This window comes from Anomaloglossus baeobatrachus, chromosome 12 (genome assembly GCF_048569485.1).
Source record: "Anomaloglossus baeobatrachus isolate aAnoBae1 chromosome 12, aAnoBae1.hap1, whole genome shotgun sequence".
Taxonomy (NCBI): Eukaryota; Metazoa; Chordata; class Amphibia; order Anura; family Aromobatidae; genus Anomaloglossus; species Anomaloglossus baeobatrachus.
In genome coordinates, this window is record NC_134364.1 from 13,536,835 (window position 1) to 13,564,531 (window position 27,697).

The 27,697-nt window shown below is 45.3% G+C and overlaps 2 protein-coding genes across 2 annotated transcripts in view; both read right to left on the reverse strand.

Moving 5' to 3' along the window:
• Positions 1 to 5,270: 5,270 nt before the first annotated feature.
• On the reverse strand, positions 5,271 to 11,714 carry LOC142257789 (alpha-1-antitrypsin-like protein GS55-MS). Its single transcript, XM_075329998.1, has 5 exons — positions 11,623 to 11,714; positions 9,604 to 10,184; positions 7,264 to 7,534; positions 6,955 to 7,102; positions 5,271 to 5,497 (listed from the first exon to the last, which is right to left on the reverse strand). Exons 2-5 carry the CDS (start codon positions 10,178 to 10,180, stop codon positions 5,309 to 5,311), a joined length of 1,185 nt encoding a protein of 394 aa, XP_075186113.1. The 5' UTR covers positions 10,181 to 10,184; positions 11,623 to 11,714; the 3' UTR covers positions 5,271 to 5,308.
• Positions 11,715 to 11,958: 244 nt separating this feature from the next.
• LOC142258146 (alpha-1-antitrypsin-like) overlaps positions 11,959 to 27,697 on the reverse strand; it is a 33,041-nt gene continuing 17,302 nt past the window's right edge. The window contains exons 5-7 of the mRNA XM_075330624.1: positions 20,876 to 20,974; positions 20,738 to 20,800; positions 11,959 to 12,039 (exon numbers count right to left, since the gene is read on the reverse strand). Of these exons, the coding sequence (XP_075186739.1) occupies positions 11,959 to 12,039; positions 20,738 to 20,800; positions 20,876 to 20,974 (243 nt within the window). The remainder of the gene's footprint in view (positions 12,040 to 20,737; positions 20,801 to 20,875; positions 20,975 to 27,697) is intronic.

Here is a 27,697-nt window from a genome sequence, read left to right on the forward strand (position 1 = left end):
GCTGATTTACCACTTAACAATCAAAAAGACTGCTGAAACACCATTGCAAATGTGAACAGGGTGCTAGCCAAAAAACACACAATCTATATGAAGTGAAAGCTGCACACCAAATTCAGAGAAATATGAACAAGCATAACTGCTCTATGATACATGAAGAAATGTTTATTCATTTTCCTATATAGCCAGGCCCCTGGCTTCCCATACACAGCAGGTTTTAACCGCACATAGAGGTAACATTTGGTTAGGTACCCGATGAATAAGAGATTACCGTGACGTGGTTATCGGGCAGTAATGAATTGATCAATACATTTGCAAAATATCTCTTTTTTTTTTTCAATAATCCTCAGAAGTCATGCAATGTCCCATTTTCAATTTTTCATATGGCTAATTGTATTTTTCATTCCTTATATATTATAAAGCAGTTCTGCTTGTCCATATTTCTCTGAATTTGGTTGCAGCTCTCACTTTATATAGATTTACCACTTAATGACAGAGAAGTTTAAGTTGCACTATGGCAGTATTGAGTCTGATCAGGAGCCAATTGATCATCCCCTGTGATATATTTGTGAGGTGCTGATAGGTTTCTATTGCACTTGGGGTCTTGCTGAAGACCACCATCCCCACCATCTTGGTCCTCGTGTTCAGCCTGAGCTTTGGAGTACATAAGCAAGGATGGTTGACCTTAGGGAGATCAACATCCAACACCACAGAGACACCATCACGTGTTTCTCAACGCAGTGATTCTAGAGCAATGCCCCCTGGGAAATATTCAAAACAAGAAAGCCTGCGGAGACACCATCACATGTTTCTCAACGCTGGCAGGAAACTAGCCAGGTCTTTCACCGGGAAGGAACAACCACGGGAAGGGCAGTCTCCAGTCAAGGAGACCACCTATGCCAAACATGGTATCCATCCACAGACGGCTGTTTCGGGGAATTTGCCCCTCATCAGTGTGGGGTAGGAAACTGGCTAGTGGGAGCAATGCCTAGTAGAAGACTACATAAGCAAGGATGATTGACCTTAGGTTGACCGCGGTGTTGGATGTTAATCTCCCTAAGGTCAACCATCCTTGCTTATGTAGTCTTCTACTAGGCATTGCTCCCACTAGCCAGTTTCCTACCCCACACTGATGAGGGGCAAATTCCCCGAAACAGCCGTCTGTGGATGGATACCATGTTTGGCATAGGTGGTCTCCTTGACTGGAGACTGCCCTTCCCGTGGTTGTTCCTTCCCGGTGAAAGACCTGGCTAGTTTCCTGCCAGCGTTGAGACATGTGATGGTGTCTCCGCGGCATTCTTGTTTTGAGCTTTGGAGTAGACCGTGAATAATGCAGGATATGGAACAAAGGATCAAACGATTGCAGGTTTACTTTCACTAGGGGCAACTAAAAAAAAATAAAGGGTAAAGTAGGAAAAATAAGTTTAAAACAAATTAGAAAAATAAAAAGTTTTAAAACAAGAAATTAAAGAAATAAAAATACCCTCATATTTGATATAAGTGCAAAATTCTGACCGATCAAGATACTGTATATATAATTATTTATCCCATAAAGTAAATGCCATAAAGAAAAACAACTGAAAATAGTTTCCAGTCCATAGCGTCGCCCTTCTTCAGAATAAGGATAAGCCCCGATCTTGCCCGGTCCTTGGGCCATTTACCAGTTGACAATCTCTAAAACAACAGTCTGGAAAGCATTATATATACAGACGCACACACGTGTATACACACACATACACACACACACACACACCTACACACACACACACGTGTACACACACACACAGGTACACACTGATGCACACATTTTAACAAACACAATAACTATACACACTAATACAAATATAATCCGTATATCAGAGGTAGATGAAGCCTGCAGACATTTTCCCACCAGCTTTAGGAAGACACAAGCTGTGTGTGTGTGTGAGGAGGAGGAGGGTATTAGGTGTCACATTTAGTTTTATTTAGGTAGCATTAGAGAATGCAATGTAGATGTTAGTACTATCTTAATTGATGCTGCAGGCTCCAGCCGATACATCTTTGCTCCAAACCTACAGAATTGTCAAACACTGGGGCCCACCAGGGAATCCTCCAGCCCTCCAGCGGGCCAGTCCTACACGGTATGCTGGAACCACTTCCATAGTCTCTATATGGTAAAGATCCCTTATAAGATGGCTGGAATGCAACTTCTACTTCTCTGATCAGGCTCATTACTGATGCACAGCACGCCTTTGCAAATTCAGTATTTTTTACTTCCACTTGCATTTAGAGGGTTTGTACACCTTGTGCCCCTTTAAATCTCTGGCTCCTCTGCTGTGCTGCGGGGACACTGTACCTTTTCCTTGTACCTTGGTTTGGCTGATATGTATGGAGCCTGCACCCTAGGCTCACAGATCTTCCCGACTCTCCATGTGGCTCAGGCCACACACACACATATACATATATACACACACACACACACACACACACACGTGACGCCCTGGACTAGCCAGGTAGTCACAGATAGCGCCCCGCACAACACCAGTCCCCTCACTAGGTAACAACAGCCAACCACATAACACCTTGCTACCTCACTCAGTGCTTAATGGACACACCAAGGGGCGGAGCCAGGTGGTTGGACAAGCCCACCAAGGAGTTCAGAGGGCCTGAGGCAGGAAAAACACGGTCAGTTCAAAAAGAGTTCACAAAGAGTGCAGTTGAAGAGTGAAGTGGAGGAGGTCAGGCCTGTGACAGATTGACAGGTGCCGGGGTTGGAGCCCGGGCACCTTTGGCTAGGAGGCATACGGAGTCCTCTGTCTGCAGGAGCCGGGAAGACGGCTCGGTGGAACTGTAGTGGACCAGGACAGGGTAGTGGCCCGCCGGTACCGACCCAGGAAACCGACTCGGAAAACGGAGCACAAGAGGGGGGTACTTAGACCCTGAAACGAGGTCTAGAAACTACTGAACTGAGTTAATTAACTGATTGCGGTCTGGACTTGAGGTCCTTTCCCACCCAAAGTCCCTCATAGAAGACAACAGCCCAACGAGGGGGATAAGCAGTCACCGCCACAGCTCAGAGATCCCACGGGCCAGCGTCTGCGGGCAAACGGGCTCTTCCGACACCTACAAGCCGGGGAGCGGACTCCTGACGCTGCAAGCGCAGGTAGCCCAACCATTCAAACAGGTGCAGGAGAGAGACAGAGACCACCAACCGGGTGGGGCAACCCGACTGCAGCTGGCTGCGGGCACCGACCACCATCATCTTGGTTTACCAGAGACTCGAGTGTTTCATTCTAATAGTGAGTACACCAGTGCCCTCCGGCCGCCCATCTCCCTGCATCGCCAAAGCACCCCCAACGGATCCCAGGGCCACCATCCCTGCCCACGGAGGGGTTAACAACTTGCTGCATACCATCTCCCCCGGGTGCCCCGTAACTGTAGCGGTGGTGTCCACCTTCACCACATCCCGTGGGTGGTGTCACGAACTTAAAACACGGCTCCGGCCGTACACCTATGTCCCCAAACCGCCAACCCCTTTTTGATCGGAGTGACCGCAGGACCCCCGGGTCCGGAGACCCTCGAGCCACCCACTGAAGGTCCGGACCCGAGCGGCTCGGTTGCAGCCGAGCACAGGGCGGCACATACACACACATATACAAACACACACATATACACCACACACACACACACACACACACACACACACACCTATTTTTATCTTTGGCTCTGCAGGGACATCTAGTGGCCGTATTCCACATTGCAGGCATGATCGATAAATAGAATTACAGTCAGTGGACAGTGGAAAACTGACACAAGGGGTCGGGAAAGAAACATATGAGGGGCATTGATGGTACTAATTTTTGCTGCACAGTATGAAAGAAAATGTCTTCTACTTAGTATACTATGTACGTCTCACTGTGAGGATTTTCACACATTAAAGTCCTCTCCCATTTATTCTGCTGTAGTTTGGAAGAACCAAGACAGAAACACAAATTGAAATTGTAAATGTAAGAAATCATTAATTTGTGAGAATTTGTAGAATTAATTAACTATAAGGGCAAAAGTGAGCACAAATTCTCTGTATAAAGCACTGCATCTGTATGAGTACAGTCAGTGGCATCTGACAAGCTGCAGCGTGCCGGATTAACCACAAGATGGCGATGTGTATTGTAATCGTAGTGGATCCCGGATGAGGGCTACAGAGCTGGAGAATGTATCATAATAATATGGTGTCATGGACATTCTTGAATTAAACATCCTCACTCCAGACTCCTCCGTCCGTTCCTCCAGACTCCTCCGTCCATTCCTCCAGACTCCTCTGTCCCTTCCTCCAGACTCCTCCGTCCCTTCCTCCAGGCTCTTTTGTCTAATCCAGACTCCTCGGTCCCCTCCTGCAGACTCCTATGTCCCCCTTCCAGTCTTGTCTGTCCACTCTAGACACATCTGCCTCCTCCAGACTTCTCTTTCACCTTCCAGATTATTCTGTCCCTTCCTCCAGACTCCTGTGTCCCTTCCTCCAGACTCCTCTGTCCCCTCCTCCAGACTCCTCTGTCCCCTCCTCCAGACTCCTCTGTCCGTTCCTCCAGACTCCTCTGTCCTTTCCTCCAGACTCCTCTGTCCCTTCCTCCAGACTCCTCTGTCCCTTCCTCCAGACTCCTCTGTCCCTTTCTCCAGACTCCTCTGTCCCTTCCTCCAGACTCCTCTGTCCCTTTCTCCAGACTCCTCTTTCCCTTTCTCCAGACTCCTCTTTCCCTTTCTCCAGACTCCTCTGTCCCTTTCTCCAGACTCCTCTGTCCCTTTCTCCAGACTCCTCTTTCCCTTTCTCCAGACTCCTCTTTCCCTTTCTCCAGACTCCTCTGTCCCTTCCTCCAGACTCCTCTCTCCCTTCCTGCAGACTCCTATCTCCCTTCCTGCAGACTCCTCTGTCCCTTTCTCCAGACTCCTCTGTCTCCTCCTCCAGACTCCTCTGTCCCCTCCTCCAGACTCCTCTGTCCCTTCCTCCAGACTCCTCTGTCCCTTCCTCCAGACTCCTCTGTCCCTTCCTCCAGACTCCTCTGTCCCCTCCTCCACATTCCTCTGTCCCTTCCTCCAGACTCCTCTGTCCCTTCCTCCAGACTCCTCTGTCCCTTCCTCCAGACTCCTCTGTCCCCTCCTCCACATTCCTCTATGCTTCTCTCCTTTTTCCTCTCTTAGGAATTCCCTTACTTTGTTACCCATCAGGGTATGTTTTGGATCCCCTATGATACACCCCCCCAGTGAGGACAGAGACAGGAGATATGGTGCCAGCACGTCCCTTTATTGTGCACACAGCGGACGTCGGACTCACAGACGTCTATTCTAGTGGATTTCTGATTCTCCCAGTGAAGAGTTGGACGTTTGTGTTTGTATCTATGATGAATATTAGGAAAGGCGCATCCACCCTCACAACTGGTGGCAGAATTGTTGGCATAATCTGAATTCCGGTGACGGCGGCGGCCTCCGTTCCCTCCTCGTCCACCGTTATCTCGGCCTTGTGCACCACCTGCAATGAAAAGATAACACAGTGTCACATGACCACGGCGGCCAATCACTGCGTGCAGTTTCCTCTATTGTAACATCACTACAGCAGGCACCTGACTTTCCTACCTCATCTGAGAGCAGCGTAATGTAGGGATAGAGACCCCGATTCCTGCGATTTGTCACTTAGTTTACTGGGTGCAGCAGTCGTGACCAAGCAGAGTTCTTAGAACTAGCATGTAGCAGAGCTCAGAAAGCTAACCCCGCCCACACCACAGGTGACTCCGCCCACACCCCTGATTAGCAGCTTATTGTGTACATTGTATAGTGACACTAAGCTGCTAATCACTGCCGGGGACGTGGTGCACAAAACCTAGTGATAACATCCTGCCAAAAAAATCACTCATTGTATAGAAACAACTACACACAGCCGAATAAGTGACATCCCTGAAATCAGTGTCTCAGCACGTACCTCATGATGTTGGCAGATTACATAGCAAAAACCTGCTAACAGATTCCCTTTAAATATCACGAGGTTCAATCTATGCTGTCAGATGCAGATGCCGGCTGTATAACACGGCTGTCGCTTGCCTTGTGTGGAGTGAGCTCAGCTCCCGAGCAGACCCAGCAGGCCGTGTATCCGGCTGTGACCCCGCTGTTCTGCCATTAGTGCGGGGCAGAGCTCCCTTCTTCTCTGACAGCCTCCATTGACATCACCATCCAAGGTCTTTTAAGGGTGACTCAGACAACTATGTGCTTCACATTTAGCTGCTGTGTTCTGGAGTTCCTCTGGACAGTTCCTCTCGTCCTTCCAGTGAACTCCCCTTTGCTTCTCTACTCTCTACATTTACTTCCTGCTTTAGACCTGCTGATTAACCCTTCATCTGCTGTAAGCATAACAGACTCTTCTCTAGTGCTCTTCACACTACAAATTCTGTTGCAACAGTGCATATCTTCTATACAAACAAGTCTACAGTTTGCCTGTTCGCCCCTGCTGAGGACCATCTGTCTGCTGATTGCATACAACTCTGCCTTCAACCATTTGTTTGCTGCAAGTCCTGGACTGACTATACGCCTACAGTTCCTGTGTTGGTCTCTACTTCTGGCTCTGTGTCTTCTCCTGTAGCCGGCCCTGCTTCTCTGCCTGCCATCCAGCATAACCTCCATTCCTGGTCCTCACTGATCAATGTGACATCCTACAAGTCCTGTCTGCCGTGCCATCACCTTCAGTCCGTGCTGCTCACCCAGACTTATGGCTTAGAGAATCCCCCTCAACCGGTGAGCCCTGCACACCAGCACCTTCCTTTTGGCTGATTAAATAAAAAGGAGGATATTTAACTGGCATTTATATACCATATCCTGTGGTCATCCCTACTTTACCTGTGGACCACTGTTCCTCCAATGTCAGACAACCACATTGTCTTCTATGGGGTAACGTTCCAAGTCATGAAATTTCCCAATGATGACAAAAACCTTTCTCACCTTTGACACCTTCAATTCACCGCTTTCAGCAATCCCAGAAAGGTCGGCGCTGTTGGTGAACGCAGTCTTGATGCCTAATTTCTCGAGCACCTCTTTAAGGTCTATCAGGGTTGACACTGAAAATTTGGGAATCTCCAGCTTTATCCTCCTGAGAAAATAAGAATGAGAGTCTTATCCTTCTGTCGTGTCAGGAGACCATACGGCATCTTATCGGGATATTATACGTCTGTGGTAACGAGTATCGAAGACGATGGATCCAACTGTTACCCCCAAGGAGTAAATTATGGTGGGCTCTATAGAAGATCTTACATGGGTCGCAGTTTCTTCATCCATGTGGTGAGTGATCCTTGCCCAATCGCTTCCTCCACATCTTGCATTTTTCCTTTATCTGGGATAATAAAGACAGCAGAGAAGTTTCCTTTGTACGGGACCTCGACCACTTTACAACCCTCATTATTCAGGAAGGCCACAGGATATGATCCGGTTCTGCTCATCATCGGCACCTTCACCGCAGTGCTCTCATCCACATAGAAGTCTTGGAACCGAGTTTGTTTCTTATCGAAAACATCCACCCATGTTCCTAAAATGAAAACGATCACAAAAGTTGCCATCATTTAGGTGAATTTTGCCAATGAAGCCTCGTGTGTGCACTATGGCTCCTCTACCTTCATCTGTCCTGTCTGCCGAGGTTTCTGAAGAGCTTTTGTAGAGAGACTGTCAGGAGGACATTTCACCCCTAAATAATGGCAGGAGTGTAAACCCCCTTTAATGCTTATTCATACATTTCTTGTAGCATTTCATTGGGGAATGTCTTAGGGCCTCTTCTCCCCTGCGCATGCGCTGTCATTGCTCGGGTTTGTTTTATGAGAAGGGCCAGCGTATGCGCAGTGAGCTTCAAGATCAATGGATCACAGGTCAATGAACCCGAGCCATGATATCGTATGTGGAGTGAGCTCCAAGATCAATGGATCACAGGTCAATGAACCTGAGCCATGATAGCGCATGCGCACTGAGCTTCAAGATCAACGGATCACAGGTCAACGAAACCGAGCAATGACAGCGCATGTGGAGTGAGCTTCAAGATCAATGGAGAACAGGTCAATGAACCCAAGCAATGACAGTGCATGCGCAGTGAGCTTCAAGATCAATGGATCACAGGTCAATAAAACTGAGCAATGACAGTGCATGCGCAGATCAATGGATCACAGGTCAATAAAACCGAGCAATGACAGTGCATGCGCAGATCAATGGATCACAGGTCAATAAAACCGAGCAATGACAGTGCATGCGCAGTGAGCTTCAAGATCAATGGATCACAGGTCAACAAACCCGAACAATAACAGCGCATGCGGAGTGAGCCCAAGATCAATGGATCACAGGTCAACGAACCAGAGCCATGATAGCACATGCACAGGGGAGACAGGTGACTGAAACGTGCGGCCGGAGAAGGAATTTTCAAAAAATTCACTAACAAAATTCTACAAGCAAGGTATGAATGTAATACGCCTTAAAGGGGTTTTACTCTCCAGGATTAGGTTAGGGGGTCGCATGTCCTCATTAAGTCAATTTTGCCTAGAAAGTCAATACATTCTAGATATGATTGCTTTAAGTTTTCTATTAATGGATTATTCCCCCCAAAAATCAAAATCACTCCTATTTATGGGATAGGGGACACATTGCTGATCTCAGGTTTTCCAACCCCTCAAACCCCCAGTGATCCTGAGATCAGGGTTGTGGACCCTCTAGAACAGGTCTCTATAGCCACATCCTGAATGGAGCAGAGGTTCCCATGCTCGGACTCCCCTTTTATTTAATGGGCTACCGGTCAGAGTCGAGTACAATGCTCGTCAGTCCCATAGACAATGAATGGAGGAGAAGTAGAATGAGCAAAACTGCTCCACTGAAGAGCGGTCCAAACGCCATATTTTACAATTGTCGGGGGGGACCCAGTGACCATACGTTATCTCAAATAAGGATTAATTAGATCATTTATTATTAACCCTTTAAGTTCCTGAAGCTTCTCCAGAGAACTTGTTAGCTGTCTTCTCACACTCCCAAGAATAGCTGTCATTATCATCTGATCCATGCGGATGATCGTGTATCTGACTGCTTTACCTTACAGAGGAGGACACCCCCATAATGGCAATTTTTGGGACTTTTTTTTTTTACTTATGTGCTTTGGGCTAAAAATAACTTTTGCAGTTAGGTGTCAATAACATTTTTTTTGCACCATTTGTCTTCTATAGCTTCCATGTTATTTATATTGATTGCTGCAGAATGAGTTAACTGATAATCCGTCAGTGAGCTTACTGTAATAATCTGATGGGTAGTTTGTAGGTTTTTTTATGTGTCTTTCTCCGAGCTCCTCTCAGCTGATTGATGACCACAGACCACATCAAAGTTTAATGTGCAGAGAGATAAAAAGCCTGTAAAAGCCAAACAGTGCAAAACTGTTAACACCCAATTGTAAAAATTGTAAAATAAAAAAGTCCTGAAAAGGTGGTCAAGCCCTTAAAGTGATCAGTAATGGGAGCACATTAGCAGCCGTCCAGCGTCTTGTGGTCGGGATTTGGACTCGGTTGGGTTGGTATATGGAGGTCGCGCCCTCCGTCTCCATCACCGATTGCTCCATACAATGTAACAATTTACCTTTAAAATGAATGATGGATATGATCGTCAGCACCGTGTCTGGATCCACGCTGTCCACGAAATCTTTGATCATCCCGCGGGTTTTCTCCTCCACGTAGCAGTTGATTTGATCTTTTGCTTCTTCCGGTTTTGTAAAGTCCACGGCGATGGCTTCAGATCGGAACAGTTTAAGTTTTTCTTGATATTCCTGAAGGAGGTTCAGCGTCTTGTCCACAAAGCAGGCGTTGGTGGTGCTGAGGGCGACGCTGGGCCGGTCCTGGTCCATCACCTGCTGGAGGCGCTGGAAGCCCTTGTAGATGGCGTCAGGGCTTGCAGAGGAGTCCAAACTGAGACCCTCGAAGATCTCCCGATGGGTCGGACCCTTGGCCCCGAGGGCGAGCAGCACAAGCGCCGAAGCAATATTTATAGAAGACAAGAAGACGTTTTTATTGGGGTCTTCAGCCGCCACCTGTGCGAAGAGATTCCCTGCAAATTTATCAAGAGAAGGAACGATCGGTAGATAAGACTCCGGGCCGCCATCTTCTGCTGAAAGAGCGAGCGGAGCCTGGAACCAAAGCACGAGGAGCAGGAACGTCATCGCTCTGAAACACAAGAGGAAAGAGACACATTCATGGTGGAGACGAGTGTCTGAATCACGGCCGTCAGGGATCAATAATTAATAACACATGACTTTTTTATTTTTTTTTTGTAAAACTTGATTTAAACTGAATCCGTTTTTTAACATTAAAGCCATAGGAAAATGGATCCATTAATTATCCGTCTGTTTTTCTTGTATTTGAAAAGAATCTGTTTTTTTGCTCGCTGGATATGTTTCAAATGGAAGATAATGGATAACGAATTAACGGATCCATTTCCCATAGACTCCCATGTTAAAAAAAAAACCGGATCCAGCGGAAATCAGCTATTTAAAAAAATGGACAAAAAAGTTGTATCTGCAGAACTTTTTGTGCCATCGGATCTTTGCAGAATCTGATCTAAAGGATGATTTCTGGACATGTGAAGATGGAGGTTTCACTCCACTCCAGCCGGCGCTGCCCGTGCACTATAATGGGTTTTGCACCAGTGGGAATCTCTCTGCCCCTTGATGGGTCTCGGTGGCCGCGCTATGACTTCACCCTCCAGAACCCCGTCAGCTACAACCAGCAAATTTGGCTGTCACTATGGATGGAGCGCCATTGAAGCTGCCTGCGTTTGGGCTTCAAAAGCGACTGTGATTCTTACTATATTCAGCTGTGTACAGTACGAGCGATCAGATGACTGATAAATACAGTGAAAAGTAAAAAAGAAAGTTTTAAAAAGTATGAAAAAATAAATAAAATTTAAATTTTGAATCACCCCCAATCGACTATTATAAATGATAATAATAATAAAATAAACATCATATTGCCATCCCCAGAACTGTCCGATCTATCAAAATATTTAAAAAATTACAACAAAATTGTGTTTTTTGGGTTCCGCAGCAGCACAAAAAAATTATATCAGAAACAAAAAAAATGTCATATCTGTCCCAAAATCATATTAATGAACACATCTTCTGTCCCACAATAAATAAGCCCCCACACGGCTCCATCAACTGGAAAATTACAGCGTTACGGGTCTCAACTAACGGAACAGTCAAATTTATTTTTTTTTTTTTTAATTTGTGATTTGTTTTCACCACTTAAATAATAACAAAAAAATGGACACGTTTGATATTGCAGTAATTGTGGTGATGAGGAGAATCACAGCGCTTGGTCATTGTTACCATAAAATGATTCTTAAAAAAACTATGCCAGAATTGCAGGTTGTTTTGCCCTTGGAATTTTTTTAACTTCTTCCAGGACACTGTGCGGTAAAACAAATGGTGCCACATAAAGTTACATCCTACATCCTACAAACAAAATAGCCCTGATCCGGCAATGGGGACTGAAAAAGGAAAAAGTGATAGAAGGGGAGGGAAAAAATGGGAAAAAAAATGAAAATTTGATGCAGCGGGAAAAGCGTTAAAGAATGGAACTGCTGGGACTTGTGCCCCTTCACCTGTTTTCTGGCAGCTCGTTAGTTGGATGTAATTAGTTCTCTGCTGGAGCCGGATCCTCCCTAGTTAAGCCTCCACCGGTCTGTCCCTGGCTGTGGTTATGGCCGCTCTCCACGGATTTGTTTTTTTACATAATGCTCGCTGCCAGTTTACTGATGTTTCTGTTTCTGTTCAGGACATCCTGGTTTGGCGCAGCTCCCGACTATTCTTTGTTAGCTTGTCTCCTTTTTAGTTGCATGTTCTGCTCTTGTGACAGATTTGAGGACATCAATACATTAGAATTTAATACAAAGTATTGTAGGAGGGAAACCTTTATTGGAAAGCAAAATATTCCATGTTTATTGGTCTTTACATGTGTGCAAAAGACACAAATTGCTGAAAACCTGCAAAAAAGGCACAAATTGCTCAAAAGTCAAAACCTGCAAAGAAGGCACAAATTTCAAAAAAGGCACAAATTGCTCAAAAGTAGAAAAAGAGGAATGGGCAGACTTATTAAGCAGGAAAATATTGCACAGTTTGGGTTAGGCTACTTTCACACATCCGGTTTTTGCTCTGCGGCACAATACGGCGCTCTGCAGAAAAACCGCAACTGTTTTTTTTGCCACCGGTTGCATTTTTTTTTTGCATAGACTTACATTAGTGCCGTATTGTGCCGCATGGGCTTGCGTTCGGTCCGTTTTTTGCCGCATGCGGCAGATTTAGCCGATGCCGCGGCCGGATAGAACGTTGCCTGCAACGTTTTTTGCTCCGGCAAAAAAAAACGCATCACGCCGCATCCGGCCGCTGCGGCGCATTTTTCAATGCATGCCTATGGACGCCGGATGCGGCGCGATGCGGAAAAAAACGCATCCGGCCGCCGCATGCGGTTTCTTCCACTGTGCATGCTCAGTAGCGTGCCGCAACCGGAAAAAAACGGACCGGCCACATGTAAAAACTTATGCAAAGGATGCGGTGTTTTCGCCGCATCTGTTGCATAGGTTTCACAGCCGGATTGAGCCGCACTGCTCAAACCGGATGTGTGAAAGTAGCTTAAGTCTCCACCTGTTCCTAAAGGGCAGAGGGGGTAAACTAAAAGTTTGCAGGAGCAGGGTGTGCGCTCGTGAGGTTGTGTGAGCCTTTTCCTAAATTTGCCCCAAAATTAAATGTCCTGGTTGTGGAGATGTCAGCGGTGACATTCGCTTTGCTGCTGCTCCTTTCAGTAAAGTTGTGGGGCTGATACAAAATTACAAAAAGTTGCATTTATTTTTTATTAATAATTAATAAAAAAATATAATTAAAAAAAAACTGTTTAGTTACAACCTAAATGTAGTGATCTAAAGAATCCTATTTCCAGGTCATTTTTACTGCACAATAAACCCAAAAATTACTAGCGGAATTAATTTTTTTTTTTTTGCACCATTCCATTGCACTTTGATTTTTTTTTTTCTTGTCTTTTGGCACATTGTATGAGAAAATAAAAGGAGTCGTTCAAAATCCAAACTCATCCCTTTAAAAACAAAGCCTAATGTGGCTAAAAAAAACATCAATAAATTGTTCTTGGAAAAAAGCGTAGATACATACGTAAACTCAAAAAATGAAAATGGTCTGTGGTGGGAAGGGGTTAATGTGGCTTCAGAATTCCCCATTCTGCAGGTCCCTTTGCTTTCATGGTGCAGGGAATGGAAATGTTGCAGTTGTTTTGTCATTTGATACAAATGATGATAAACAGGATCTTGTTACTGTGACTGTTTATTACACACAGATCATATTATATCACAGCAAGGCTACGTTCACACATCAGTTTTCAATCCGGCGTGTGCCTGAAGCAACGGATCCAGCGCAGAATATTCAAAAACTGATGTGCCTGATCCTTTTTTTTGACGGATCCGGGATACCGGATCTGTCAAAAAAAGGACTCGGCGCATCCGTTTTTGCATCCGTTTCGTCCGTTTTTTGCCAGATCCCTTTTTTTACAATAATTTGGAGCATGCTCAGTTTAAACAAACGGATCCGGCGGCCACATCCGGTTTTTGCCACATTATGCCAGATCCGGCGTCCATAGGCTTCCATTGTAAATCACGCTGTATTGCGGTTTTTTTTACCAGAGAGAAAAAACGTTACAAGAGACGTTCCATCCGGTCGCCGCATTAGCCAATTAAGCCGGATCCGGCAAAAGCCGGATGCAACACAATGCCATCCAGCACAATCCGGCACTAATACAAATCAACGGGGATAAAACGGATCAGGTGCCGGATCAGTTTTATCCGTTTTTTTCCGGATTGTGCCTGATGGAAAAAATTGATGTGTGAAAGTAGCCTAAGGCAGAAAGGGCAAACTGAGCTGTATCCGAGCCGCATGTTATGGATGCATCCAGCAAAGGGAACTGGGGGCAGAAATGGGTAATGGGCCGGTTTAGGGTTTGCAGGATAAAATTATTAACTGCCCATTTTACCAAATGGACCCTGATAATTCCCAGGATCCTGGACCCTTATGGCTCTAGATAACATTATTGTTGGACCCCATCTGTCATCTCTACACCTAGTTACTGATCCCACTGTAATTACAGGAGGCGCCGCGCCCTGATCAGGTTTTATTTTCTGACATTTCAGCATAGAGCTGTGTGCACACCGTGCGTTTTTATGGCTTCTTTATCCGTTTTTTAGTGCAGTTTTGTCACAAACCTGCAAACAAAGCCTGATGCAGCAAAGTGAATGAGAGTCCTGAAGTCTCCTGCACTCGTTGAGTATTTTTTCCTCGCAGATTTGGTGCAGAAAATAATCTGCCGCATGTCAGTTCTTTCAGTGTTTTTTTCACCCATTGAATTCAATTTGAAAAATGTATCAAAAACGCGCCGCAGTTTTCCTGCCAAGAAACGCAGAAATTGTGCGGAAACCTCTGCAACCAAATACTCAACATGTGCACACAGCCTAAAAAGAGAATAAAATCCCTATAATTGGAAGGCTATGTGCGCATGCTGCGTCTTTCTGGTGACCACAAAGATGTACGTTTTTAGTCCTAAAAAAACGCTCCCTTGGCGGCATTTTTTGCAGCATTTTACTGCATTTTTTTTACAGCGTTTTTGCCCAGTGCGTTTTTTAAGTCAAATCAATTGACTGGAAGGGCTCAAAAACGCAGAAAGAATTGACATGACAAAGACGCAGCCAAAAAAAAAACTGCACCGTGCGCACAGCAAAAATGAAATCTCATAGACTTGGCTGGGGAAGGACATTCATGCAGTTTTTTGACCAAAACGGCACCCAAAAACGCGGAAAAAAACGCAGCGTGCGCACAGCAAAAATGAAATCTCATAGACTTGGCTGGGGAAGGAAATTCATGCAGTTTTTTGACCAAAACGGTACCCAAAAACGCGGAAAAAAACGCAGCGTGCGCACAAGGCCTTAAAAGACAGAAATGTAACACTTTTTCATAGTAAAGATTACAATGTATCACTCACATGCAGCCGCTCTGAGAGTCCGGGTGTCGGATGTGAAGACTCCTCTACATATATACAGTATATATAGGAGGATATGTCCTGAGATTATATAATCCGGCATTTGTGCTACTGATAAGATCAGCTCTAAACAAGCGCTCCATTATCATCCTGCCAATTTCTGTGACCTTCATTACGTACAGAACGATGCTGTATATAATCCCTACACAATGTGTGACCTACACATGGATCAGACATCCGGTGCCGGTGTGCACACTGCGCTCCAGAACAGGCGGGTGATACACAGCCGGTGTCTGCCTCTAAGGCCTGTTTCACACGTCGGTGAAAAAACACAGTCGTTTTTCACTGGCGTGTTAAAAACGCACATTTCCCTCTGTGTGATGTGATTCACGGCACGTTTGTTGTCCATGTGCAATCCGGGCTCCGTGATCTGTGATCTGTTATTGCACATGGCGATAACCTCACCTGTCCCCGCTCCTGCTGTCCGTGGTGCTGAAGAGTCCCGCGGTGCAGCATCCGGCCAGCGCTGACCCCCGCTGCATCTACATCCAGGTCGGCTTTGGCTGCTTTCATGAATATGCACGACAGTAATGAGCCGGCCAGGAAGCTGCAGAGAGCAGAGGCAGAACACAGCGTCACTGGAAAAGATGAGTATAAAATGCTTTTTATTTTCAATGTCCATCATTTTCTGGTATGTGTTTCACCATAGTGTGATCCGTGGGACATCAGTGATGCCAGAAAAAAAGGGACAGTCAGTGAAAAATCACTGGTGTGCGCAGACCCATTGATTATAATGGGTCTGCGTATGTCCGTGAGTCTGGAACGTGAAAAAATTGCCACATACATACCAGAATCACTGACATCTGAAACAGGCCTTATAGAAGGAACAATGTGGCTCTATATTCCTGAAGAAGAAGCTTGTAATGGCTGTGAAATGCATTGAAAAAAACCCTCTTATCTCCACTGGTGTCCTGGATCTTCCTTCAGCGGCAGCGCAGAGTACACACGTCTTCTGTCCTTTTCTAGCAGCAGCGATCAGAGCTCCGGTCGCTGCTGATTTACCACTTAATGACAGCAAAGTTTAAGTGGCACGATCGCAGTATTGAGTCTGCTCAGGAGCCCATTTATCTTCCCCTGCGACATGTTCACGGGGGGCTGATGGGTTTCTATTGCACTGGGGGGTCACCGCCATCTTGGTGCTCCTGTTCATCCTGAGCTTTAGAGGAGATGGTGAATAATGGAGGATATGGAACAAAGGATCAAAAGACTGCAGGTTCAACTTCACTAGACGGATTTAACAAAAAAAGTAAAGCAGAAAAATAATGTTTTAAAAAAATATATAACAATAAAAAGGAGTAAACAATTAAGAAATTAAATTAAATAAAAACATAAACATGTTTGGTAGAAATGCGCAAAAGTCCGACTTATAATAATATAATATAAAATTATATAACCCATAAAGTAAATATCATAGAGAAAAACAACTCAAAATTTCTCCCTAAACTTGCAATGAAAACATACTATTTAAAGATGCTATATACACAGTACAAACCAAAAGTTTGGACACACCTTCTCATCTCTAGAACAACTGTTAAGAGGAGACTTTGTGCAGCAGCCTTCATGGTAAAATAGCTGCTAGGAAACCACTGCTAAGGACAGGCAACAAGCAGAAGAGAACACAAGGAATGGACATTAGACCAGTGGAAATCTGTGCTTTGTTCGGATGAGTCCAAATTTGAGATCTTTGGATCCAACCACCTTGTCTTTGTAGAAAAGGTGAACGGATGGACTCTACATGCCTGGTTTCCACCGTGAAGCATGGAGGAGGAGGTGTGATGGTGTGGGGGGGCTTTGCTGGTGACACTGTTGGGGATTTATTCAAAATTGAAGGCATACTGAACCAGCATGGCTACCACAGCATCTTGCAGCGGCGTGCTATTCCATCCGGTTTGCGTTTAGTTGGACCATCATTTATTTTTCAACAGGACAATGACCCCAAACACACCTCCAGGCTGTGTAAGGGCTATTTGACTAAGAAGGAGAGTGATGGGGTGCTACGCCAGATGACCTGGCCTCCACAGTCACCAGACCTGAACCCAATGGAGATGGTTTGGGGTGAGCTGGACCGCAGAGTGAAGGCAAAAGGGCCAACAAGTGCTAAGCATCTCTGGGAACTCCTTCAAGAGCGATGGAAGACCATTTCCGGTGACTACCTCTTGAAGCTCATCAAGAGAATGCCAAGAGTGTGCAAAGCAGGAATCAAAGCGAAAGGTGGCTACTCTGAAGAACCTAGAATATAAGACAGATTTTCAGTTGTTTCACACTTTTTTAAGTATTTCTTTCCACATGTGTTAATTCATAGTTTTGATGCCTTCAATGTGAATCTACAATTTTCAGAGAAAAAAAATGAAAATAAAGACACCTCATTGAATTAGAAGGTGTGTCCAAACTTTGGTCTGTACTGCATATATATATATATATATATATATATATATATATATATATGCGCGATAAAAACTACAAACTATGCAAGTTTGGTATCGGTATAGTGACACTGACCAGGAGAATTATATTACCAGGTCATTCTTATTGCACAATGAATCCCAGAAAAACAAAACCCGAAAAACAAAGTCGGAATGGCGTTTTTTTTTAATCACCATTTCCCTTGGAATTTTTTTCCCCTAAGAGAAGGGAATAGGGATGTTTTGGCAGAAGAGGAGGGGGCTGTTCAGTATTTTTTTCCCCCCTTTTTCACTCCAAAATTTTACCAAATGGTGGCCGTCAGCCAAGATTTTACTGAGGTCATGTAAAACAAATCACAAACAAATTAGATACATGAGGATCAGACTTTATTTTGTAGATTATAGCTCAAACTGATTTCCTCATTTGTACCTGGTGGCAGTTTGGGGACCAAAATCCGTCTGCCACCATTTCCAGGAGGAATCGGCAGAATTGTGAATGCAGCTTTGGATGTCATTTATCTAAAGTGAACAAAAAACCCCAAACTTTCCAATGTTACTCTAATATAATCTAGACTATGGAGGTATTCATCTACGAGTTATGTCAATATGGACACACAATCACCAAAGACTAAAGGATTTATGAAACTGATACTGAAGGGCTGATTGGGTATAGGATGTGGGATATAGCAAGATGACGTCAACTTTTCTGCCTTTCTGTGCCTCTTCCAGTCTCTGTGTATCTCTGTACAACCTGTTGGTGACACTCTAAGCTCATGACCACTTCTCTGTCTGTGACTCTTGTAGTCTGTCTGTACAACCTGCTGGTGACACTCTGTGATGCTCTAAGCTCAGTGTCTTCTGCTCTGCTTTTCTGTGCCTCTTCCAGTCTCTGTGTATCTGTGTACAACCTGCTGGTGACACTCTGTGATGCTCTAAGCTCAGTGTCTTCTGCTCTGCTTTTCTGTGCCTCTTCCAGTCTCTGTGTATCTGTGTACAACCTGCTGGTGACACTCTGTGATGCTCTAAGCTCAGTGTCTTCTGCTCTGCTTTCCTGTGACTCTTCCAGTCTCTCTGTGTCTCTGTACAACCTGCTGGTGACACTCTGTGATGCTATAAGCTCAGTGTCTTCTGCTCTGCTTTTCTGTGCCTCTTCCAGTCTCTGTGTATCTGTGTACAACCTGCTGGTGACACTCTGTGATGCTCTAAGCTCAGTGTCTTCTGCTCTGCTTTCCTGTGACTCTTCCAGTCTCTGTGTATCTGTGTACAACCTGCTGGTGACACTCTGTGACGCTCTGAGCTCGGTGTCTACTGCTCTGCTTTTCTGTGTCTCTTCCAGTCTCTGTGTATCTCTGTACAACCTGCTGGTGACACTCTGTGATGCTCTGAGCTCGGTGTCTACTGCTCTGCTTTTCTGTGTCTCTTCCAGTCTCTGTGTATCTCTGTACAACCTGCTGGTGACACTCTGTGACACTGTAAGCTAAATGGTCACTTACATCTGAGAACATCCTGCCTCGTAATGGCGCGGTGCTACTGATCAATTGTTAGGTGTCCTGATGTAAAATGTAACCAGTGTGATGAGGAGGACGGTTTAAAACCAATTCGAACTGAAGCCTGAAATGTATTGGGCGATTCCTGGATCAAACACCTGTTGTAAATTTTGCCATTAAGCTCCTAGAGATCAGCAAATTGTGCAAAAAGTCTTGAAACATTAAACAGTTGGACGTGAGCATCCAAAAGATTAGAGAAGGTCACATTAAGGTCCCCGGAAAAGGTCAGAGGGCATTGTAGGATCATCCTGACATGTCACCCCAAATAATTTGTGAGTTGTGTATATGTATAATTTATATAACATTTATTTCTATATAAAACGTATAAAGTTCACTCTTCAGGGACATTTATTGTCCCTGCAGAAGCAGCGATGGTGACCTCCTCATCTAACAATTTATTGAAACAAAATTGTGTTTTGTGCAAATACAATTATTCCTCAAAGATGAGCCACAGTCTATTTACATGGGGGATGGCCTTGTTTGCTCCCGGGAAAACTGCAAACGATAAAAATCATCAGAGGGAGCCGGGCCGAGCGGCAGTGAACATATCATTCGTGCAAACTGTGCAGTCACAAAAGGGCCGAGAGGTCAGGTGGCTCGAGAGGTCAGGGTGCAGAGAGGTCAGGCAGCTCGAGAGGTCGGGGGCAGAGAGGTCAGGCAGCTCGAGAGGTCAGGGGGCAGAGAGGTCAGGGTGCTCGAGAGGTCAGGGGGCAGAGAGGTCAGGCGGCTCGAGAGGTCAGGGGGCAGAGAGGTCAGGGTGCTCAAGAGGCGGCTTGAAAGGTCAGGCGGCTCGAGAGGCCAGGTGGTTCGAGACATCAGGGGGCTCGAGAGGTCAGGTGGTTCGAGACATCAGGCGGCTCGAGAGGTCAGGTGGCTCGAAAGGTCAGGCGGCTCAAGAGGTCAGGTGGTTCGAGAGATCAGGCTGCTCGAGAGGTCAGGGGGTTAGAGAGGCCGGGGGCTCGAGAGGTCAGGGAGCAGAGAGGTCAGGGGGCAGAGAGGTCAGGGGGCCCAAGAGGTCAGGGGCCTCGAGAAGTCAGGGGGCCTGAGAGGTCAGGGAACTTGAGAAGTTAGGGGGCCTGAGAGATCATTGGTCCAAAGAGGTCAAAGGGCCCAAGAGGTCAAAGGGCCCGAGAGGTCAAGGGGCTCGAAAAGGTCAGGGGTCCCAAGAGATAATAGAGCCCGAGAGGTCAGAGGACTCAAGAGGTCAGGGGGGCCTGAGAGGTTAGGGTGCTCAAGAAGCCAGGGGTCCCGAGAGGTCTGGGGGCCCAAGGAGCCAGGGGACATGAGAGTCAGGGGGCCTGAAAGGTTAGGGTTCTCGAGGGGTCAAGGGGGTGCAAGAGGTGAGGGGGGCCTGAGATGTCAGGAGACTCGAGAGAGTGACTTCTAAGGGACGGCCGTCCCCTTCCTTGGTGCACCGTGTGCCTCTCCGGTGATCTCCAGGGGTGGACGGCAGGAGATGGTCAGATGATAAATATAACAATTATATAAAATAAGTGACAACATTGAGTGAATGTAACATTTTATTGAAGGAAACTTTTATTTTTGCAGAGAATTAATTTATGGGGTTAGAGACTCTTACAGGGAAGAGAACACTTTTGGTTTTGGGATCATATAATAACAAAATAAAGGGACGGTGGATTTTGAGTTGAGCAGGAAGCATTGCGTGAGTGCCCTTCACCTCTGTGCCGCCGGCCGCCTCCGGTCCCTCCTCATTAACGCTGCGCACAGCTCTGCGGAAAACCTACAGAGGTTGAGAAAAAAATGATCTTATTATAATATAAAGACTTAAGATTTATTGTGAGAAGATAAAATTTACCTTAGAAATCCTTGTATTGGCTCCTTCAGTGATACCAGATGGATCAGCGCTGCCTGAGAAGATGTCATCTAGGTTCAAGTTGCTCAATATCTCATTAAGGCCTCTGCCACACTCACGTGTAAAAAACGTACGTTTGCTGTAGTCCGTTTTTTGTATCCGTGTTCCGTATTTGCAGTCCGTTTTTCCCCTCCGTGTAGTGTCCGTATGCATATCGTGTGTCATACGTGTGTACGTGTGTGCGTTTTCCTGTGCGTGAAATACGTCAGTGTGTGTTCCGTGTGCAGTCCGTTTTTTGTGCGTGTTTAACATGTTTCACACATTGAGATAATGGTGATTACTTGGAATTAAATGACACATAGGTGTATGTGATTAGGACATAAATATAAGTTAACTATAAACTGTTTCCTGCTTGTATTTTGCCTTGGAGCACCTATGTGTTGTGACAAAATTTTCGCAATGCCATTATCCACGGAGGCCTTAGTGTTTTTATGTTGGATTATATCTCGTCGTTTTGGCGTTAGACGGCACATGTTGCAATATGATAATGTAAGAAGAACCAGATTGTGGGTGCATCCACTAATGATGATGCGGCCTATGCATGGTCATTTCCATACTTTATTTTTTGAGTTACGGAATTTCCCAGATAAGTTTTTTTCATACTGCCGTTTGTCAGTTGAGAGTTTTGATTACTTACTAAATATTTTACGACCTCATTTGCAACATCAGGACACTTGGATGCGGCTTTCCATTTCCCCAGAGGAGAGATTTATGGTGACTCTGAGGTATTTTTTTTTTTTTATAATTTTTTGTAAATGTGTTATATTTCACATTGAAATGTGTAATTGATCTTTATTGATGTAATATCTGTTTTGAATCAATGTTTGTTTTTTATTTTGATTGCTTTAATTTAAAATAACATATTGTTAATTGTAAATCATTGTTTGTCTTGTTTTCATAGATTCTTGGCGACTGGTCAATCTTTTAGTGCTTTACATTTTGATTTTTTGTTGGGTCGATCAACCATTGCCGTTATAGTACGTCACACATGCGACATGATATGGCAACATTTAAAAGAACAAATGATGCCTCAGCCAAACAGAGAAGATTGGTTTAAAATCTCTAAGGGCTTCAAGGACTCTGTGGACTTTCCTAACTGCATAGGAGCTTTGGATGGCAAGCATTTCAGAGTTAAAAAACCACCAAACTCTGGGTCACGTTATTTCAATTTTCATAAGTTTTTTTCCGTTGTTATTTTGGCATTGGTTGACACAGAATACCGTTTTATTTATGCAGACATTGGGGCCTATGGTAGTGCCTCAGATGCCCGTATTTTCCGTTCATCAAGATTAGCCCAACGCCTGCAAGAAAATGCATTATTGATCCCCCCACCAGTTGCCCTACCTGGTACATCTGGACCGTTGGCACCATATGTGATGGTAGCAGATGCAGGATTTGCATTATCCAAACATGTTATGCGACCATATCCAAGGAGATCCATTGATGACAGGAAACAGTACTTTAATAATCGGCTAACTAAAGCAAGACGTTATGTGGAGTGTGCATTTGGTATTTTAGCTAACAAATGGCGCATTTATCAGACAACTATTCAGTTGCAGCCAAACTTTGTCACATCTGTCCTCAAGGCTACCATAGTGCTTCACAATTTCTGTCGGATACATGAAGGAGGAACTTATGTGGATGATGAATTTCAGATAAACCATGTTGTTAATCCAACAGGTGAACCTATGTCTCATAATTCCGTGACATCTGGTTTACAAATTAGAAATTTATTTACTGATTACTTTAATTTTTTTGATGATAATAATAATAGTGATGTTTGTTAAGATTGTCATGGATTTATTTAGATAAAAATGTATTATTTTTTCTTATAAGAAAATGTATAATTTTTTCTGAACATCTAAGAGCTTAAATCTTACTTGTATTAAAGTGAAAATGCGTTAATCATCAACTGACATTTCTGTTAACAACATGGATTTCTGAATGTTGTATGTATGTTTTTGTAAATTTCTGTGTTAATATCATGTTTTTTTTGTTATTTTAAACTTACAACATTAATAATGTTAAACGTCTATTGAAAAAATGCAATATTATTTAAAAATTTAAATAATAAAGATGATAGTTTTTTTCACAAACATATTTTTTTATTAATAATAAGCATATTAATCCATAAAGTAATGCTGTTATTTTTTCACATCAAAATAAAAAATGAACATATTGTTCATCTTCTGTTAAATTTTTCAAAATGTAAATTTTTATGGTATTCTTTCTAAAATTAAAATTATACTTTACTTACAAGAGTACATTTTCAAAAATGTGTGCATTGCTTACAATGTTGAAAAATTGTCGACCAATTAAGTTGGTCTCATGTTGGACATTGACATAGACATAATAAATGTAAACTGTGTTTTGAGAATATAAGAAGTAATCTAACCATCAAATTGGTTGGGTACAAATGTGTTCCTAAAATAAAAAAAAAAACCATGCCATCAAACATATATGTGATCCGTCACTAAATATAATCACACATGTTTTGTTTTTTTTTTAAACTCAGAGTTTACACATTTTTGGAAATCCCTCTTTTTTTAAATTTTGACACATTCATCATATTTGTTGTTTGAATGTAAAGATTACCAAAAATGTGTATCATAAGTCAACAAGATCTTCTAGTGAAGTAACCTGAGTGTTGCTGAGTATGTTGTTTTGTGTGGCCTCAGAAATGGTATTTTCAGGAATGGAAGCAGTTGATTGCTGAACAACATTCCTATTACTAACTACAGTAGTGTGTGGAACAGTCTGTTGCATGCTTGTTTGTCCCAACACATTGCCTGTTGTTGAGTACACCTGTGGATCTACATGGGTAATTGGGTATTGTGTGTGTGTATGTTGTTGACCTTGAGGATAGTTGACTGATGTTTGTAAGTGTGGTGTAGGTAACATAGTTGAGATTGGATAATGAGGCATCATGAATGATTGTGGGTATGTTGAACCAGGAAACAAGTTAGGTAAACCACCAATATTTGTGGGTTGAGTAAAGTAACTAGTACTTGGAGTGGGTTGTAAATTCATATAGTTCATGGGTTGCTGTGAGGTAGCACTTTGTACAGTGCTTAAGGCACCAGTATTGGTTGCAACATACCCTTGTCTAATTGGTGTTGGGAATAACGTACTTGAAGCAATTGAAGGTTGACCAGATTGTTGTAATACTGGATTATTGACTATTACAGTTGCCATTGTTGTTTGTGTTGAAATTGTATTTTGATTGTCTGTTGTGTTTGGGACTGTATGTTGTTGCATAATGGTACGCCAATTTTCTATGGCCTCATATACTCTCACTGGTTCCTGTTCTGCCTGACTAGCTGACAGTAGGGTCAGCATAGCAGCACGTACACGTTCCTGCCTATCGGATGGAATTTTGGTTAAGCTAGAAGATAAAGACCGACAAAAGCGCTCGGCATCTGTTTCTGGAATTAGAGTGTTCATTATGTGAATAATGCGTGTGTCAATTATTTCCGGTAAGGATCTCATTTCCTCAGGTCTGCGGATTCTTCTTGCACGTAGAGGTTGTGGTGCAAAACGTGGAAGTACATTAGTTTGTGTTGATTGTGTAGCTGGTGTGGTTGTTTGTTGTGTGGATGAGCCTTGGGTGTTGGTTTGTGCCCTCTCTGTCCCACCCTCATGTGATTCAGTTGCTGCTGCTGCATCTTGTTGAATCTCTGGATTTTCACTGTCTTCTCTGCCAGGTTCTTGTTCTGATGCTGAGGTGGCTGTAGCAGAGGGACCTGCTGTTGGTTGATCATCTGAATCGTCTAGATTATCCTCCGTTCTATAAGAAATGAGACAACATATTACAATCTTAACATTTATATTTGTACAATTATCTTAATGAAGTAAATGAATGTTGCATTTTTTTTTTTTTTTACTGTGTTACTTCTAAGATGGGTGCTAGGAAGCTTATTTGTTCACTAGAAGGTGGCCGGATTCTACGCATCGGGTATTCTAGAATTTACGTATTGTGTAGTTAATGTATGATTTTTGTTATATATATAGATGTTGTTGTGTGTAGTTACCAAGTGTATGTGTAGGGGCTGTACATGTTCTGGGTGTTGTCTGGGTGTAGCGGGGGGTGAGAGCGGTGTTGTTTGTGTGTTGCGTTGTGTGTCGTTATTTGTGGAGCGCTGTGTGTCTGTATCGTTGTGTGTGTGTGTTGCGCGGTTTGTGTGGGTGTGTGTGTGTGTCTTTTGGGGGGGAGGTATGTTTTGTGCAATGTGTGTGTTGTGCGGTATGTGCGTATATTTGTGTGTGCCACGGTGTTTGTGTGTTGAGTGTTGTGTGTCTGCGGCGTTGTCTGTGTGTGTGGGTGTCTGTGTAGGGTGGTGTTTGTGGTTCCCAGTGTGTGTGTGGTGTGTTGTGCAGTGCGTGTGTGGCAGTGTGTGTGTGTGTTTTGGGGGGAGGTGTGCACCCCCCATCGTGGTCCACCCCCATCGTGCTCCATCCCCCATGCTGCGCACCCCCCCATCGTGCTCCATCCCCACTCCCCATTGTGCTCCATCCTCCATGCTGCGCATTCCCCATCGTGCTCCATCCCCCATGCTGCGCATTCCCCATCGTGCTCCATCCCCCATGCTGCGCATTCCCCATCGTGCTCCATCCCCCATGCTGCGCACTCCCAAACGTGCTCCATCCCCCATGCTGCGCACTCCCCATTGTGCTCCATCCCCCATGCTGCGCACTCCCCATCGTGCTCCAATCCCCCATGCTGCAAACTCCCCATCGTGCTCCATCCCCCATGCTGCGCACCCCCCATCGTGCTCCATCCCCCATGCTGCGCACACCCCATCGTGCTCCATCCCCCATGCTGCGCACTCCCCATCGTGCACCATCCCCCATGCTGCGCACTCCCCATCGTGCTCCATCCCCCATGCTGCGCACTCCCCATCGTGCTCCATCCCCCATGCTGCGCACTCCCCATCGTGCTCCATCCCCCATGCTGCACACCCCCCATCGTGCTCCATCCCCCATGCTGCGCACCCCCCATCGTGCTCCATCCCCCATGCTGCACACTCCCCATCGTGCTCCATCCCCCATGCTGCGCACTCCCCATCGTGCTCCATCCCCCATGCTGTGCACCCCCCATCGTGCTCCATCCCCCATGCTGTGCACCCCCCATCGTGCTCCACAGTCACACATCAGACAGTAAACACGCACACATATGATCGCATACACTCACACACACACCCCACTTCTCCCTGTGCCCACCGGTGGGCGGTCCCAGCAGCTGTGCTGCACGCCGTGCTCCTCTGCCGACACTCACAGATCCGATCGCATACACTCACACACACACACACACACTCACACACATCCGATCGCATACACTCACACACACTCACACACATCCGATCGCATACACACGCACACTGACGATATCGCACATACGCGCTGACACACTCACAACATCTGGAGATACCACATGCTTCCGGCCATGTGATCCTCCAGCAGGTCCTGGAAGCTCACAGCACAGTATCGCCGCCGAGAAGCAAGCGATATCACGGGATGTTGTGAGTATGTGGATGCGAACTGATGTGTGTGTGAGGTGTGTGTGAGAGTGAGTGTGATCTGATGTGTGTGTGTGTGTGTGTGTGTGTGTGTCTGTTCTTATGTGTGTGTGAGGTGTGTGTGTTCCGCCGCTGCAGGACGTGGATGCGATCTGATGTGTGTGTTCCGCCGCTGCAGGACGTGGATGCGATCTGATGTGAGTGTGAAAGTGTGAGTGTGCGTGTGAGTGTGAGTAAGAGTCTGAGTGTGAGTCTGAGTGTGAGTGTGCGTGTGAGTGTGCGTGTGAGTGTGCGTGTGAGTCTGAGTGTGAGTCTGAGTCTGAGTCTGAGTGTGAGTGTGAGTGTGAGTGTGAGTGTGAGTGTGAGTCTGAGTGTGAGTGTGAGTGTGAGTGTGAGTGTGCGTGTGAGTCTGAGTGTGAGTCTGAGTGTGCGTGTGAGTCTGAGTGTGAGTGTGAGTGTGAGTGTGCGTGTGAGTGTGCGTGTGAGTCTGAGTGTGAGTCTGAGTGTGAGTCTGAGTGTGAGTGAGTGTGAGTCTGAGTGTGAGTGTGCGTGTGAGTCTGAGTGTGAGTCTGAGTGTGAGTCTGAGTGTGCGTGTGAGTCTGAGTGTGAGTGTGCATGTGAGTCTGAGTGTGAGTCTGAGTCTGAGTGTGCGTCTGAGTGTGCGTGTGAGTGTGCGTGTGAGTCTGAGTGTGCATGTGAGTGTGCGTGTGAGTGTGTGTGTGAGTGTGCGTGTGAGTGTGAGTGTGAGTGTGAGTGTGCGTGTGAGTGTGAGTCTGAGTGTGAGTGTGAGTGTGCGTGTGAGTCTGAGTGTGAGTCTGAGTGTGCGTGAGTCTGAGTGTGCGTGTGAGTCTGAGTGTGCGTGTGAGTCTGAGTGTGCGTGTGAGTCTGAGTGTGAGTGTGCGTCTGAGTGTGAGTGTGAGTGTGCGTGTGAGTCTGAGTGTGCATGTGAGTGTGCATGTGAGTGTGCATGTGAGTGTGCGTGTGAGTCTGAGTGTGAGTGTGAGTGTGTGTGAGTGTGAGTGTGAGTGTGAGTGTGTGTGAGTCTGAGTGTGAGTCTGAGTGTGCGTGTGAGTGTGCGTGTGAGTGTGCGTGTGAGTGTGAGTGTGAGTGTGAGTGTGAGTGTGAGTGTGCGTGTGCGTGTGCGTGTGAGTGTGCGTGTGCGTGTGAGTCTGAGTGTGCGTGTGAGTGTGAGTCTGAGTGTGAGTCTGAGTGTGAGTGCGTGTGAGTGTGCGTGTGAGTGTGCGTGTGA

What these genes read in the sequence shown, in the direction of transcription:
- LOC142257789 (XM_075329998.1), bottom strand. Translation starts at nt 10,180, where the DNA reads ATGACGTTCCTGCTCCTCGTGCTTTGGTTCCAGGCTCCGCTCGCTCTT. An exon ending in ATCCATCATTCATTTTAAAG is followed by an intron (nt 7,535 to 9,603) that starts GTAAATTGTTAC and finishes TTTTCATTTTAG; the next exon opens with GAACATGGGTGGATGTTTTC. An exon ending in GTGAATTGAAGGTGTCAAAG is followed by an intron (nt 5,498 to 6,954) that starts GTGAGAAAGGTT and finishes TTTTCATTGCAG; the next exon opens with GTGGTGCACAAGGCCGAGAT.